At 36.0% G+C, this 15,686-nt stretch overlaps 1 protein-coding gene across 1 annotated transcript in view; it reads left to right on the top strand.

Moving 5' to 3' along the window:
• Window positions 1-15,686, top strand: part of LOC126758154 (uncharacterized) — a 62,144-nt gene that overhangs the window by 14,254 nt on the left and 32,204 nt on the right. The window contains exons 3-4 of the mRNA XM_050472246.1: window positions 12,437-12,776; window positions 12,945-15,686. Coding sequence (XP_050328203.1) covers window positions 12,437-12,776; window positions 12,945-15,686 — 3,082 coding nt within the window. The remainder of the gene's footprint in view (window positions 1-12,436; window positions 12,777-12,944) is intronic.

Here is a 15,686-nt window from a genome sequence, read left to right as displayed (position 1 = left end):
GTCGATTCTCAAGTACTAATTTCTTTATTTTATTGGCTTGTTGATCATCAGTTGATGTTGATGGCCATCCTGGACGTGGTTCATCGTCTACGCGTTCTCGACCCACTTTGAATAATTTGTACCAATCAAAAATACTTGCTTGCGACAAACAGTTATCACCGAAGTCCTTTTCTAACATTGTGAACATTTCGACACCAGAAAATTGATTCCGCACACAAAATTTAATGGTACTTCTTTGTTGAATAATTTGACTCATCGTAAAAATCGCCGAATACACTTTATGTACTTCAGAAAGACAAGCGTATACTAAATAGTAATGATTATTTTGATGTGACAATTGGCACAGATGTCACTGGCAGTCATACCAACCAAGAAAGAAAATATTTAGGCGGATAGGTTTTCGCTGGAATTATAAATCAAAAAGTCTTACTACTTTTTGCCACAGTATATATTGCGTAGTCGAAAAAGTCTTTTCGTATTTCTAATAAAATTTTAATTTATTTTTTTTATATTTATAATAATAAATAAATATATAAATATGTGAAAAATATTTATAGAGCGGGGCAATTCCCTTTTTAAAAAAATATCTAAGCTATATCTCTATGAACCTCTCTGCTAAATTTGAGTTTATATAGCTTTAAAAGTTGTTGCATTTTATGTATTTAAGTTGGTTAAAGAGGCAATAACAAAATTACGTTTGTTGAATAACGAAAACCTTAGGCATAACAAATTAACCAAAAATATATTGGTTAAACTGAGTGCTTTTCGGTATTCATATTGGAGTTATATAAAAAGAGAGGATATGCATGTATTTTAAAATTATTAATTAAAAAATTCAAAAAAAATGTTATTATACTTTTGTTAAGCAGTACTCGCAGCTTCCGCTGACCGTGAATAAATTCGGTAATTGACATATACTCAAATACGTACTATGTACATATGTATATCCGTATCTGTAAATCGCAAATATGGACACGTATGTATTAGCTTGGTATACATACATATATAGTATATATTAGATCTATCTTTTAGCAATCGACTTACGTATATACGCAAGGTATAATATACATATATAGAAGTTGTTATAAATTAGTAAAATCTGCTGAAATATTCTTAATTTAAATCTTAACCTCAAACTAAATAATAATTTAAAAAACTGACGTCATTCCAGAAACGGCAACATGGACAAGCGCTGGCAAACTTGTGTGAAGGAGAATGTCAATTTTCTTTTAGTTGCAAACAAAGCGATTTTATTTAATGATTCCGTCATATTGTGAATATTAATTTATCATATGCGCTTATAGTCGAATTTCTGGATTTCGAGCGAAAACTAGTTTCCAAGGCATACGAAAATAATAATAGAAATTAATGATGTTAAGTAAATTTTTGTTCTTACCTTTTCATTACCGGCTGCGTTAGTTCAGTGTCTTGATCACTTGGCGTGTGTGTTAATAGCGAACGCCTCAGTCAATTCTTCGCGCGGAGTTTTTGTTTTGTTTCAGTGTTGTCTCTTTTTGTGGGCATTTGTTTTTGTTCAAATTACTCCCAATATTATTGGGTATGTATGTATGTATGTGTATGTGTGGAAGTGGCGTTGAAGTCACAGTCCGGCGTGCCCAGACGCCCAAGCAAGATTTCAAATCAATCGAGCGCGTCACTAAACTAGCCAATCATCTACGATTCGGCATCGCACAATTTGCTCTCTTCGGTTGGCGATTGCTGGCGATCTCCGACAGTTGTGGGCTCAATAAGCGGCATCTTGGAAGACACCTTTGGGAACATGTTTGAGCCTTACATATTCGGTCAAAACAACATCACCATCGCGGTGAACAACACACATGCACGAGTATATGACTAAAGTGTATGTACATATATATTTGTATGACACCTTCTCATGAATGCTTGGCTACATACATATATATACATACATATGTACGTGTGCATCTAGTTGTGTGTAACTATTTACCTTCTCATCCGCTGCACACCGGCTCGATCGGCCGGTGAATTGCTCCGCTCGCGCGCCTGATCAACTTGTCTGCTCGGCTCGTTGGCGAGTGAAGCGGAGTGGAGCTAAATGAAGTGGCGCAATGAGCACGCGATCGGTTGCGGCTTTTCAATAGCTGCCAAGTCGCTAACGCTTTTTCGCTTTCATTCATCTTGACTTTGAATCAGTCTGTCTTTGGCGCTCGATCGAAACGTACGAATAACTTCTTCGTTGGTAAAATTCACAAAGTAAAAATTTTATCAAAATCGAAAAATAAAAGTAACATAAAAAAGTGAACGCAAGTGAAATAAAATACAAGAAAAAAGGACTGTGTTGCTTATCGCGTGAATAAAGAAACTGAGGTGTACTAGCTGGAGATAATATATAACAATAAAAAAGAAAAACATTTGGCGTTTGTTTAGCGTCCGGTGAGAAAAAGTATAATTTTTAAGTGATCGACATTTATAGGAGTCTAGCTCAATACCAACATACATACATTCGTGCTCGGATTTGTGTGTTTTCTTTGCAACCTACCTTCTTTGTGTTCTACGCCCCATATCGATTGCAGCGAAGTACTAAGAACGCTTTCCTGCTAAAAAGGTTAGTATGACTTTGTGCACACATGCATTAAGGAACATACACACACACTTTGCATGTGGTCATGAGCGAAAATGTAGGTGTCACATCGGTGCCTTTAATTGTTAACTCAAATACGCTTATATGTATGTGTGTGTGTGTGTGCTTTCGCCCATTTTTTATTGGTTTGACGTGTCACCTCGCAGATTCATCTCGTCCATAACTGGCGATGATGTGAATCTCTGTCTCTGCCTCCGTGTATGTGTATGTGTAGACTTGTAGTCACCGTTTGACTTTGGTGACCAATTACGGTATTCCATTGGCGAAATATCGACAATATTCCAGAGAATTTCAGTTTTTTTCACATTGAATTTGCCATTTTTATACAGACATCTAATTTTATGGCTGTAAAATGCGAATTTTACGTCAACCACTTGGTGCGATTGAGGATAACAACTATTTGCTTTTGGCATAATGACCAAAGTGGTCGGACGCCAATGAATTTAGATAATTTTAAGCCTTTTACATTTAAGGAAAAGCAATTAAATTGCTATTTCAATGACATTTAAGTGAAATTTGTAATTTTGGCTGTACCTCCTGACAATTTTTCAAACTAAATAAAATTAGAGATTTTTATCTTCTTTAATGCAATGTGCAGTTGCGGTTGGTCCTTGGTAGTTTAAGTAGTAGTCCGTTAATAAGGCATTAATTATTAACTTTTTGCAAATATAACTCAGTTCGAGTATCTGTATCAGTATCTGCTGATACCAGAAATCGATTCCATGTAGTGAACTAATTTGACTAGAACAGACTTTTATCTGGAGACCTAGCGAATTGTGCACTTATTGCATTTATACTTAATGGCGCTTTTCCCTCTGCTGGATGCTTTAACAAACTTTTTCTCTGATTTCAAGTAAGCACTTGATGCTTTTAGAACAAATGTTGAGATCTACAAGTTTTAGGTGATTTTCTAAAGTTTAATTCGTTTATATGGAAAAAGAAAACACCAACAAAATATGTGATTAATTATTTATACTTGTGTAGATTACTCATTCATTAATACTCATTAGTCTTGAGATGTTAAATGATGGAGTAAACTTATTAATTTGAATAAAATAAGAATGTGCAACACATAATTTGTTTCCAAATAGTGAAATCGGCATATTATTTTCTGTCTCGTATATATGTATATGTTACTCAACCATTATATGCATAATAAAAGTAACTAAATTATTTTGAATTTTTTAAATGATCAATAGAAGTGAACGTTAAGTTTTTATAGAACTTAAATACTTTTCCGCGCTCGTTCGAATTACTCGTTCTACGCTTTATGCTCAATGTTGTGAAAAATTGTTATTTGTTAAAACATGTAAAAAAAGTATATTTAAAATATTATCTCAACCACCGAAATGTTAAACATTCTCGATCTATATTTTTAGTTTCACTGCAATAAGTTTTATACAGAGAAAAAATGCTATTCATGGAGATCGGTAGAGTAGTTCTCGAGAAATCTTGCCAACCGACTTCAAAAATACAGTTTCGAGAAAAACTTGTTTAAAGACGACACACTAGCTAGCCTCAAGCGCACAAGTTCTCAAGGCTGTACCTCCGAAACTATTAGTCTGATCAACTTGAAAATTTAGGGCAAAATTTAAAAGATTTTGTAGAATTTAATAATACAATAAAAAAAATCTATTTTTTGTAATCCGCAAACCCATGTAACCCCTTAAGAAGACAAAAGCTAGATATGTGCACAATTTTTTGTACCAATATTTGTCAATATTTCATTTTAAAGTTTAAAGAATGCATTATCCCTGATGTTCGGTTTTTAAAACTATTTTTTCTATGGATAATCCCAGTTTCGACGTGCTTACAGTACTGTAATTTTATTTGGTGTTAAGTGATTACAGGGGAACTTTTACCTTGAATTAACCTAATAGATCAATATTTGCTTATTCCTTGTAAAGTAAATTGCGTTAATGTTTAAACATCTGAAATTCGATTAATTGCCCAATTAGGAGTCTGGTTGGATATGATATGTACCTAAACACCTGTAGCTTTAGATAACGCTAGTAACATCGTCCATAAAACGTGTATATGCATATCAGACGAACGTTGGAATAATGACGATATACATATGTACATATAGTCGCAATAAAAAAAAAAAAAATTAAAATATTCACCAAATCACTAAAACGAAAGATATAAATTAAACGCATTTGTTTAGAAAGTAGTTTATGTCAGTTAATTGTGTTAAAATGCTAATGAAAGCGAAGAAATACGAAAAAAAGCAAATTATATATTCCTTAATTTTTGAACAAGATTTGTCTGTCGCGAAATCTAAATTCGTCCGTTTTACAAATAGATATACATACATACATACTTATGTACATTTCTACAAACGCATATTGGGGTTGGTAAATTGTCGCAAGTTAAGCAATCTGATGAGCTGGGACTTGTTCTTAAACATATGTACATAATTATACATACATACATATGTATTTTAAGTAAATTTTTTCAAAATGTGCCGATAAGACGTTCTCACCTCCATTGCGCCGATATTTGTATATGTATGTAGCTTTGTTGTGAGCTAGTCTCCACTGCCATAAGCATCACAATATGATCATATTTGCTAATTTACTTATTGTGTATGTTTGTATGTATTTGCAAGGTTTTAGAAAGCTTCTAATATTTAAATGACTACCTGCCTGTTTTTATGATTTTTATTTTGTTTTCAATTTTGCGAGAGCAACAGGTTCGCTTATTTCCGCTAAACATTTTAATAGATGGCTCGACGATTAAACCGTCAGCTCGTTTGTAGATTCGTTTCACTTTAAAACTGTGAATAAATGTGAAGCCGCGTATATTATTAGCAATAATTAAATTTAGACAAACACATATGTACGTACATAAGTTTGCATCGTATACAATTTTCGAAAACAATTTTTTACAAAAAAATATACTATTTTTGTTTTTTTATGTTAGCTTGCAAAAAAAAAATAAATTTTTATGGTTAATCAACTACTTATTAATAAAAGAATCGTGCTATGAGAGCCTGGAGCTATTTCATATTTTAAATACATACATACATATAACTAAAAACATCATAAAACTGCTAAAATCTGCAATTATTAAATAATTTTTGCAAATTTTTCCCGCAAACACAATTGCATTTTTCGCAATTAGGTCGTCGCAATTCAGTTGTTGTTGTTGTTATAATTATTTTTTAATTTTTTTCACGTTCACCTCAAACTTGTATCTACAATTATTAACAGCAATTTGTTGTGGAGCACTTAAAGCACTCATTTTCCGCGTCGCACTCGTACCCACGCATTTGCAGGCATGCATGTATGTATATGTGTATGTATGTTCGCTCTAACAGTACCTTTGTTAACCAAATGCGAGCTGACACTGAAGTCTGGCTTTAACGATGACGTAGGTGTGCTGCCGCTGCCGCAGCCTCTGTTGACGGTATTTATTCTGCCGCCGATGTTATTATTACGGACATAATTACGGTTTTGCACTTACAGAAACATACATACATATACACATTTTTACACACCAGAATGTGTATTATGGCAGGTGCCATTATAAGACCAATTATTTCGCACTTAATACATCTTTGACTCTATATGTGCATATAATAATAATAATAATAATAACAATAATAATAACAAATGCACAAAAAGCCGAAAAAAGAACTTCAAGCAATTAACTTCGTTAAAGCATATCAAAGTAAATGAAATCAAAATTCTAAATAAACTAGGAAAGAAATGAATAAATGCCCGTGTTGCGTTGACCTCGAAATGACACGAAAGTCATCATCAGAATATAAATACTTTAGTCATTTAAGCAATTCAACGCAGCGCAGCGGAGCAATTCATCAACGCACTGCCATCACAGACAACAGACAACAGGTTGGCAGCGCAGTTTCCGCACCTCACACCTGTGGCTCGACTTAAGACTTCTTGCGAGCTTAGCTGCCAATGCGACGCTTCGCTTGTTTTTGGCACAACTAAGTATATATGTATGTAAATGTGGATGTAGATGTCTGTATGTATTTATTTTGTGCATATTTGTATGCTTTCATGTTGTTGAGCGAAAAGCGAAATTTTTAGAAATTACGTCATTTTGCAAATCGTCTGTCGGCATTGTCCGTGCTCAAGCCGGAATTTTTTGCAATAAACCGTGTCAAAAAACACAATAATCGAATTAAAAAGATTTTTTTGGTGACACACTTGATTGTACATTAATTTGTACTTGTACATATGTATGTATACTAAAGCATGCTTTGCAACTTTGAACATGCGCACACACATACTTACGTTTCTAGCGTCTAGTGCATTAATAGCGGAATGGAGTTATTTTAACATTTTGAAGATCTTTATTACATTTATGTGTAAGTATGATAATTTTCACTTTACTTTTAACCGTCTGAAAACGGTTTGTATCCAACTGAAAACGCATTGTTAGGCTTTTCTAGCCACGTTTTTTGAAAATCGAATTAAGTTTAAGTACTTAATAAAGAAATAAATATTATTCATAAAGATCTTCAACTTGATTTTGATGGGTCAGTTTGAATAGCAGATACATACATACATATGTATGTGCAAAATCAAATTTAGTTGTTATCTTGTTTCCATACAAGGATTTGATTTACATCAATTAGTTTGGAGTTACAGTTGTGTAGTCGTGCGATATCGCGGAGAAAAGGACGTGTGCAAAATCTCAAAACGATATTTTTAACTAAACAAAAAAACTAAAGGACTATATCCTGTATATATGTACATACTTATGTTGACAGACAGACAGACGAACATGATCAAATAGACTAAATAGACTCAGCTCGTCACGTTGATCGTTTATATACAGGGTTTGTCCGGAAAGTAATAGGACTGAGTCGATTTCAAAAAATTTATTGAATCAATCGTTACAATTCTTTAAAAACTTTCAAAACAGGCTCCTTCTGCGTCGATGCATCTCTGCCAACGCGATTTCCAAGCATTGAAGGCGTCACGAAAGGCATTCTCCGGATTAGTCATGAGGGCCGAGGTGCATGCTGCTCGGATCTCCTCTATCGTCTGAAAATACTTGCCTTTCATCGGCCTTTTTAGCCAAGGAAACAAAAAAGTCCGGGGAAGGCACATCTGGGCTGTAGGCCGGCTGGTTAGGTAGCTGTTCACTAGAAAGGCGGTGTGAGCCGGAGCGTTGCCGTGATGCAACTTCTAATCGGCTGCGATGTCTTGTCGGTCCCGATCGACCCTTCGTTTGAGTCTCTTGAGAACTTCCACGTAAAACTTGGCGGTTTGTCCAGGAGGAACAAATTCATGGTGGACGATGCCTTTGATGTCAAAAAAGACAATAAGCATCGTTTTCACTTTGGATTTGCTCATTCATTAGCGATTTATTCCCGGCCCTCCAAAAATGCCTGGTGCCACCGAAACCATGGTACTGCTGAAGTTATTGTAGTTGTAGCATTTTAAACATTTTCCGAACAGTTGTAGATTTCAATCAAAACCAATAACTATTTAAATATCTTTAATTTTCAACTAATTGATCTTGGATCCTTTTTGCAGTTCTTAGAGCTTTTGTGCTTTGACTTGGGTTTCAAAAAGATCTTTTAAGCGTCTGTGATCTTTAAATTGTGAATACCTTTTATGAATATCTGGCTCAAATGGCATAAATACTGGTTTTGTCATATTTCTCAAATTCTAAATTAATTGTCCGCCGTGAATTCAAGAATTTCAATCTTCAATTCGTAATTTCAAGCCTAGCTGGACTGGTTTTTCAGACAGGTAAAGAAATTACAAAAAAATAAAACAAGTCAATAAATAACGCAGCGCGAATATTAAGAAACGAATAATTCACAGAAATTTACCGCCGCCTACAAGCTTGTCCCTGTGCGTGCGTGTAAATGTAAGTATGTATGTGATTTTGTGTTCAGGAAAGTGGGTATATGTAAAATTACTTGTGAATGTATGTACATACTATGTATGTATGCATAGCAAAGAAAGCTGGTTTGCACTTTTCACTCTCCATTGTGAAGGTTGGACTTACCGTTGTTTGTAGTTGTTGTTTTTTTGCAAAATTATAAATATTAAAATTTTAGTTGCTTTTTACGGCCGAGATTGCCGTGAATTATTAGCTTCGCATGGAGTTGTCGTGTGCGTTCGCAAGCTTTGCGTTTGCTTTTTTACTTTCACGGCTACCTACCGTATATGTATGTACATATATGTATTTGTATGTATGTATGCATGTATCTGCAGTCAATATTTATAGCGACATTGCTTTTGCATGAACGGTGATATCATTTTTGGTTTTGCGTCTACTAATATTTGTGCTCACAGTTAAAAAATAAAAATAATAATAAAATGTTTGTATGTTTGTACGTTGATATCGTACATATGTATATAAATAAACAACTTCATAGAATATTTTTCAAGTTTAATTAACGTAAACAAGTAGTTGTGTCATAACTGAGCGGTCACCTACACCTACATACATACAAACGATTATGATGTTTCGCGGCAAGTCATAACTGAGAGCAAAATCAAATAACTCACAAATTTACTCGAACGCTGTTTAACACTCTGCGATTTTGCTCTCTTGTGTAAATAAATAATTTGTTTACCTTAGTAATTTTTATGACATGTATTCCATTATGCATATAAGTATGTATGTATGTATGTATGTGTAGAAGTGAATATTTTCTGGATTACAGTTATCAGTGACCTCTTAAATTTATAAATAAATGAATACATCATCACTAAATTGCACATTATCGCCAATGAAGCACAATAAGAAATGTTCGTACTCGTATCCATATATACATAAGGATGTATATAAAAAATGTGTATACATATACATACATACATACATTTGTACATTGAAAAATATACTTAAAAAAAACAAATACTTAAAAATGTCACATATATTTCTTTTGCAACAGCTGATTAAATATAAGAAAAAATGTTAAGACTTCAGGCTTGCGAGTATATTTGGAATTTGACTTCTTTTGTTTAGTCATTTAGATATTGACAGTTGATTGAGAGAGTTTCACGATATTTCGTTAATCAATAAGCAATAATAATATTATTGAATTGAAGTAATTGATAGTTTTTTTTTCATTGACCCAATGCGAAATTCAGTCATAACAAAAATAAAATAAAGAGCAATAATTATATTCTTCGGAGGTTGTATGTATGATCAAAAAATAGTAAGAATTCGTTCATAATTTTAAAATTATTGATTTATTCTACAGTATCTATGTATGTCGTCCCCCTTAATGTAATCTCCCTTGATCCCAATACACTTGTGCCAACAGTTTCCCAATCATCGAAACAGTCGTTAAAATCAATTTCTGGAATAGCCTTCAATGCGCGTAGCGATTAACGTAGTAATCGATTAAGTAAACAGGACTTTTTGAATCTAGCGGCCCCTGGTGGCGCCACCTATATTTTGACTGGGACTGCGTTAGAATCTGCTGTCTTTATCGATTGTACAGTGAGAATTTCATGACATTTCATTAATTGGAAGTGAAGTTGTTGCGTTTTAGGTGTCAGTATTTTTGTGTTATCGGTGCGAAAATGAGCTTCGAACAAAGAGCCAACATCAAATTTTGTTTTAAAATTGGTAAAACTTTTACCGAAACGTTTCAATTGATGAAACAAGTTTATGGCGATGATTGCCTATTGCATAGCAGAGTGTACGAGTGGTTTCAACGTTTTCAGAGTGGTCGTGAGGACATAAATGACGATCAACATGTGGGCCAATCAAAATCCGTGATCACCGGAAATTCTATCGAAACTGTGCGTGAATTTATCAAAAATGAGCAATAATCATCATTGAAATTCATGGAAATGGAATTGAACAAATTCTCCAAAACATCGATTTATCGCGTTTTGACCAAACATTTGGGCTTACGAAAGGTGTGTGCACGGTTTGACTGAAGACCAAAAATTGCTCAGAATCCAACATTCGTAGGACGATTATTTGACCAAAAATCACATTTTAATCATTAACCACTCCCCGTATTCACCTGATATGGCACCGTGCGACTTCTTCCTTTTCGGAAAAATGCGTTTCATGATATCCTGGTGCTTTGAAATCACTGTTTCACAGACGTTAACACAACGCTGTTCAAAAAAATTCACATGCTTTTAGAAAAAATCGTGATTTCACTGTTCTTAGACCCAAATGATCTTTTAGAATAGTTTGCACGAACCCTTCTGATCTTTCAATAATGCCACTAAGATCTCCGATTGTTCAACGTCCATTCTCAAGCACCAATTCCTTTATTTTATTGACGTGTTGATCATCAGGAGATGTTGATGGTCGTCTTGGACATGGCTCGTCGTCTTTGAATAATTTGTGCCAATCAAAAATACGTGCTCGCGACAAACAATTATTACCGAAGACCTTTTCAAACATTCTGAACGTTTCGGTACCAGAAATTTGCTTCGGTACACCAAATTTAAGGGTTCTGGTTCACGAAAGCACTTTATGTACTTCAGAAAGACAAGCGTATACTATGTAAGCACTAATGATTATTTTTATGTGACAACTGGCTCATTTAGCGGGCTTAATGCAAATTAGTATTGCTCAAAAATTTCTTGCATTTAACTGAATTTACCAAATTTGAGTAGACAACACTGGTTAAAAATGACCGATTTTTGCTATTATTTGACAGAGTCGCTTGAAATCTGCCGCCTCCTTTGCGTTTACAGCATCAGAGGTTAGCAGTTTTTAAATTTCTAATTAAATTATATACAAGTATATCAAAAAAAACAAAATTTAATATTTTTAGATAGCAGAAAATAAACAACGCACAGTTTGCTATCCGTTTTTCCAATATTTTTAACTTTTTCGCACACTTTTTTCGAGTTACAATCAAGTATTGCTTTTAATTGCACTTTATTATCTTTTAGCGTATTTAATAATCAACGAATTTTTTCGATAAATTTATTGATTTTCCAAAAATACCAAAATTGCCTTTAATAATTTTCTTCTTCATTTTTATTTCACTTTTTTTAATAAATAAACAAATTTCATAATCAGCTGTCTAAATGCACAATTCTGTCTGTCACCATAAAATTTCAATGCGCATTAGCGTGTCTCAATGCGCATTAATTTTGCTCGTCTGTCAGGGCTATTACTATTTTTTGCCCACAGCTTATTTCTGTAGTTTGTACAATTAGGTAACTCTAATTCCAGGCACGTTTTAATAATTGTAACAATGCTAAAACCGTAAGTAAGTACATATGTACATATGTACGTATATGTTGTTAATTGAAAACGGTGTAGGAGCGTCACTCATGTGGCTGTTGTTGGCGGCGGTGGCGTTGTCGGCGATGCAACTAATGCATAACCAAGTATGGCGGTAGTTTACTTGGCGACAGCAGCAACTTTTTATCGAACTTTTGACGGTTTATTATTTTGCAGTTTTTGTGGCTTGTGTGGGATTTACCCAGAAGTAATTTTACTTTCAGTGACTGATGTAATTCAATTTGGAACACTATCTACAGAAATATTTACATATAACAAATATGATTATGTAATTGTATGGGGGAAGAGAGAAAGATAAGATCGAAATTATATTTATAATGATTAGTATGAAAAACCTTAAGGCCCTTAAATGATTTATTTTGTAAGAGTATATGTAGGCTCTCAGAGAAATTTTTTCTTAACAAAAAGCTCACGAGCTGAAATTCTTGCACTAGTTCAATATTATTATTGTCTTTACTACAGTTGAATGAATAACTAAATATTTTAGTTCACTTTAAAGAATTGCATTTTCATTGAACGAAAAACTAGTTATTTTTTAATTTTACGTAATTTACGAACTAATTTTCTTCATATCTGTCTCCCATATTCCAGTGGCAGCAAACACCGGACATCGATCAAAAGAAGGAAATTCGTTCTCACTTATATAAATTGCGTGAATCGCGTTTACGTGACTTATATCAAGGCGAAATCATGGCTGGCAACTACGCTAAAGATCCGTTGAACTCGTCGCACGGCGATTCTTTGGTGGGTCAAAATTTTCAAAGCTTGAAATCAAAAGAAGTACGAGATTCAGTGAGTCCCATAAATGATTTGAAGTTCCACTCCATGACCCTGAATCATCCCAATACAACTGGTTGGGACGTGCAAACTTCGTCCGAGGTGAGTCCAGATGGACGCGCATATCGTACCGAAACCTTGGCTACTACAGATGGTAAGTACACTTCTTTTATGACTCTTCTTTCTGTTCTTCTATTCTTCTATTACTTTACCCAATCATTAAACAAGGTAGAAATTAGTAAATACAATTTTTAAAAATATATACTTTAAATATATGTACATATATGTATGTGTGTTGCTGTCCTTAATTGCATGCTTACAGGCGTTGAAAAGATTAATGGAGGCACCGCTGAATTCCGCGGCCGAAACGAGCAACGCGCAAGTGCTTCCCATCAAGGGGACGATAAGAACTTCGTTAAGAAGGCATCGGAAAGCTCTAATACTCACTTGCAAGAGCGTGTAGTGGTTGGCGATGAGAATTCCGGTCGCACTGAAATGAAAACTAGCTCGACTACAACATCATCCTCATCGCAGGTGACATCTTCGTCATCCACTATCGAATATGGTGGTGCTGATCCAAATGATGGTCGATATCTTATGGATAATACTCAGCGACAACATCAAGATCATCAACGACTCACCCAAGATCAATATAATCAGCAGATTCGGCGACAACAACAATTACAGCAGCAAGAATATGAACAAAACATACAACACCAACACCAACAACAACAGCATCAGCAACGTGTCCAGCAACAACATCAGGAATTCAATAGTAATCGTCAAGAATCGTCTACAAGCCGTAACGTTGAGACTCAACAGACGAAGGAGCAGAATAGACGTGTTGTAGATATGGATAAGGCTTCGCCTGAATATCAGCAACATGTCCAGTATCTTATGGCACAACCTGGTGAGATTATCTCGAACACGGTTGAGTATCCGAAACCGAATGTTAAGATGATCACTACCGTTAAACGTTTGCCTGATGGTACTATCGTCAAGAATAAACGTTACGAGACGGAAGAGTTACGTCCTACAGCGGATACCCAACGTCAACGTACGACTTCTACTACGAGCCAGAGCAGCACTCAACATAGAAACGAACAACAAAGACGTGAGCAGACAGAAGATAATGTATACAATCGTCAACAAAACGTGCGCAATAATGTATATTCGAATAATACTCCAAGACGACCTGAACATGATGTCGTCGATAACGCCGAACCCTTCTTGCGCAAACCCAATCCGCAAGAGTTAGCAGTTTCACATCCGGCCGACCGTTTTGTGGATGAAACCACCAACGTTGAAACTAAATTTTCATCGGTGAAGAAATCAAGCCGTAAATTCTCCACTGAAACGACATCAGAAACTATTGAGGAGTTTTCGGATCAACCACCCTCTTCACAAGCTCCTGGTATCAGAGGTAAACCGCCGAGTGGTCATTCACCTAACAAGGATTTTTCTACCCATGGATTTCCTTCAGTGAAGCCGAATAAGCCCACTCAAGAATATCCTTCTGAACGTCCACATACCGGCTCACAACCTGATTTTAGTACTCATGGGTTTCCTTCGGTGAAATCAAATAAACCAACACAAGAATACCCAAGCGACCGTCCACGTCCTTCTGAGGTGGAGCGTATAACACAACGAACTGTGACCCCCACAAACAAACCTAACACAGATGCACCACATGGGTTTCCCGCAGTAAGACCAAACACAAATATTACTACAACCAAAGATGGTGATGTGATAATTGTAAGTTCTGAATCTACGCGTAGTTCAAAATATAAGACCAATGCAGAGCGTATTATCGAAACTGAAGTAGTAGTTGATGGAGATTCTAATGTTCGTCCTGAAAGTTATCCTAACCGTGGGTTTCCCGCAGTAAACGAACCATCAACGGGAGGTAGGGATTCGCCAAGATATGGTGCTCCCATTAAGGAGTATCCGAGTAGTCCAATAAAACAATCGCCGGATTACTCCACAAGCGGATTTCCATCTACGAGAGATGTGGCTAGACCGCATTCAGGACAGCCTGTACCTTCAAGAATCATTGACCAAGATGGAAATGTAACAGTAGTGAGCTCGGAATCAAAAAAAGTGATTAAACATAATACAAACAGGGAGCATATTATTGAAACAGAAATTGCTGGCGATTATGACCATCATACACCGTCAGGCTTACGTCAACCCGACAAAATTACATTTCCACCTACCCCTCAACCAGGGGATTTTAGCACACATGGATTCCCATCGGTAAGAGACTCTGCCCCCACCAATGATGCATATCGTCCACAAGGTACACCTACACGTGATTATCCAAGTAGTCCTCGAAAGGCACAACCATCCGAAGATTTTTCGACACACGGTTTTCCCTCTGTTAGGGAGTCGGCACCTGTTAGAGGAAGTACACCATCTCGAGACTACCCGAGCAGCCCAGGTCAACATCAACCAAAAGAAGATTTTTCTACACATGGTTTCCCATCTGTAAGAAGTCCCAACAAATCTGCACCGGATTTCTCAACACCGTCAGGTGGCTTCCCATCAACTAGGGATACTAACGCTCCCAAGCTTACGCCAACTCAACCACAAAGAATACAACCGAATTCAACACCCACAAGAAAACCCACGAGTACGACAGACTCTTCTCAACGTCTGATTTCGAAGGAGAGGGATGTCGACGCCACCCATCGTGCCTTTGCCGCTTCCCTTCGATGTTCATCTCCAGTGGATAGTCCAGACCATCATCGGACCACTCCGCGTTCCAGCGTTTCATCGACTAGGACATTCCGACGAGATGGCCGAGAAGGTTCCCATGACAGCGAAACAAGTCGCATCAGTTCGGGCACAGTTACGCGTTCTTCGCCAAGTAAGAGTGTTGGTAAAACTGTCGTTACAAAGCAAACTGTTGTTAAAACTCGTAACGTGAATGGTTCTAACGAAACAATTGATTTAACACCCCAGCAGCGCCCCACAAAGTCGCCGTCTCCCACAAAGACCATCACAACGACCACCACACGCACCACAACAACTAGAAAGAGTCCAGGAGAAGTGCCAAAACCAG

This window comes from Bactrocera neohumeralis, chromosome 5 (assembly GCF_024586455.1).
Source record: "Bactrocera neohumeralis isolate Rockhampton chromosome 5, APGP_CSIRO_Bneo_wtdbg2-racon-allhic-juicebox.fasta_v2, whole genome shotgun sequence".
Taxonomy (NCBI): domain Eukaryota; kingdom Metazoa; phylum Arthropoda; class Insecta; order Diptera; family Tephritidae; genus Bactrocera; species Bactrocera neohumeralis.
This window is presented reverse-complemented; position numbering and strand designations above follow the sequence as displayed.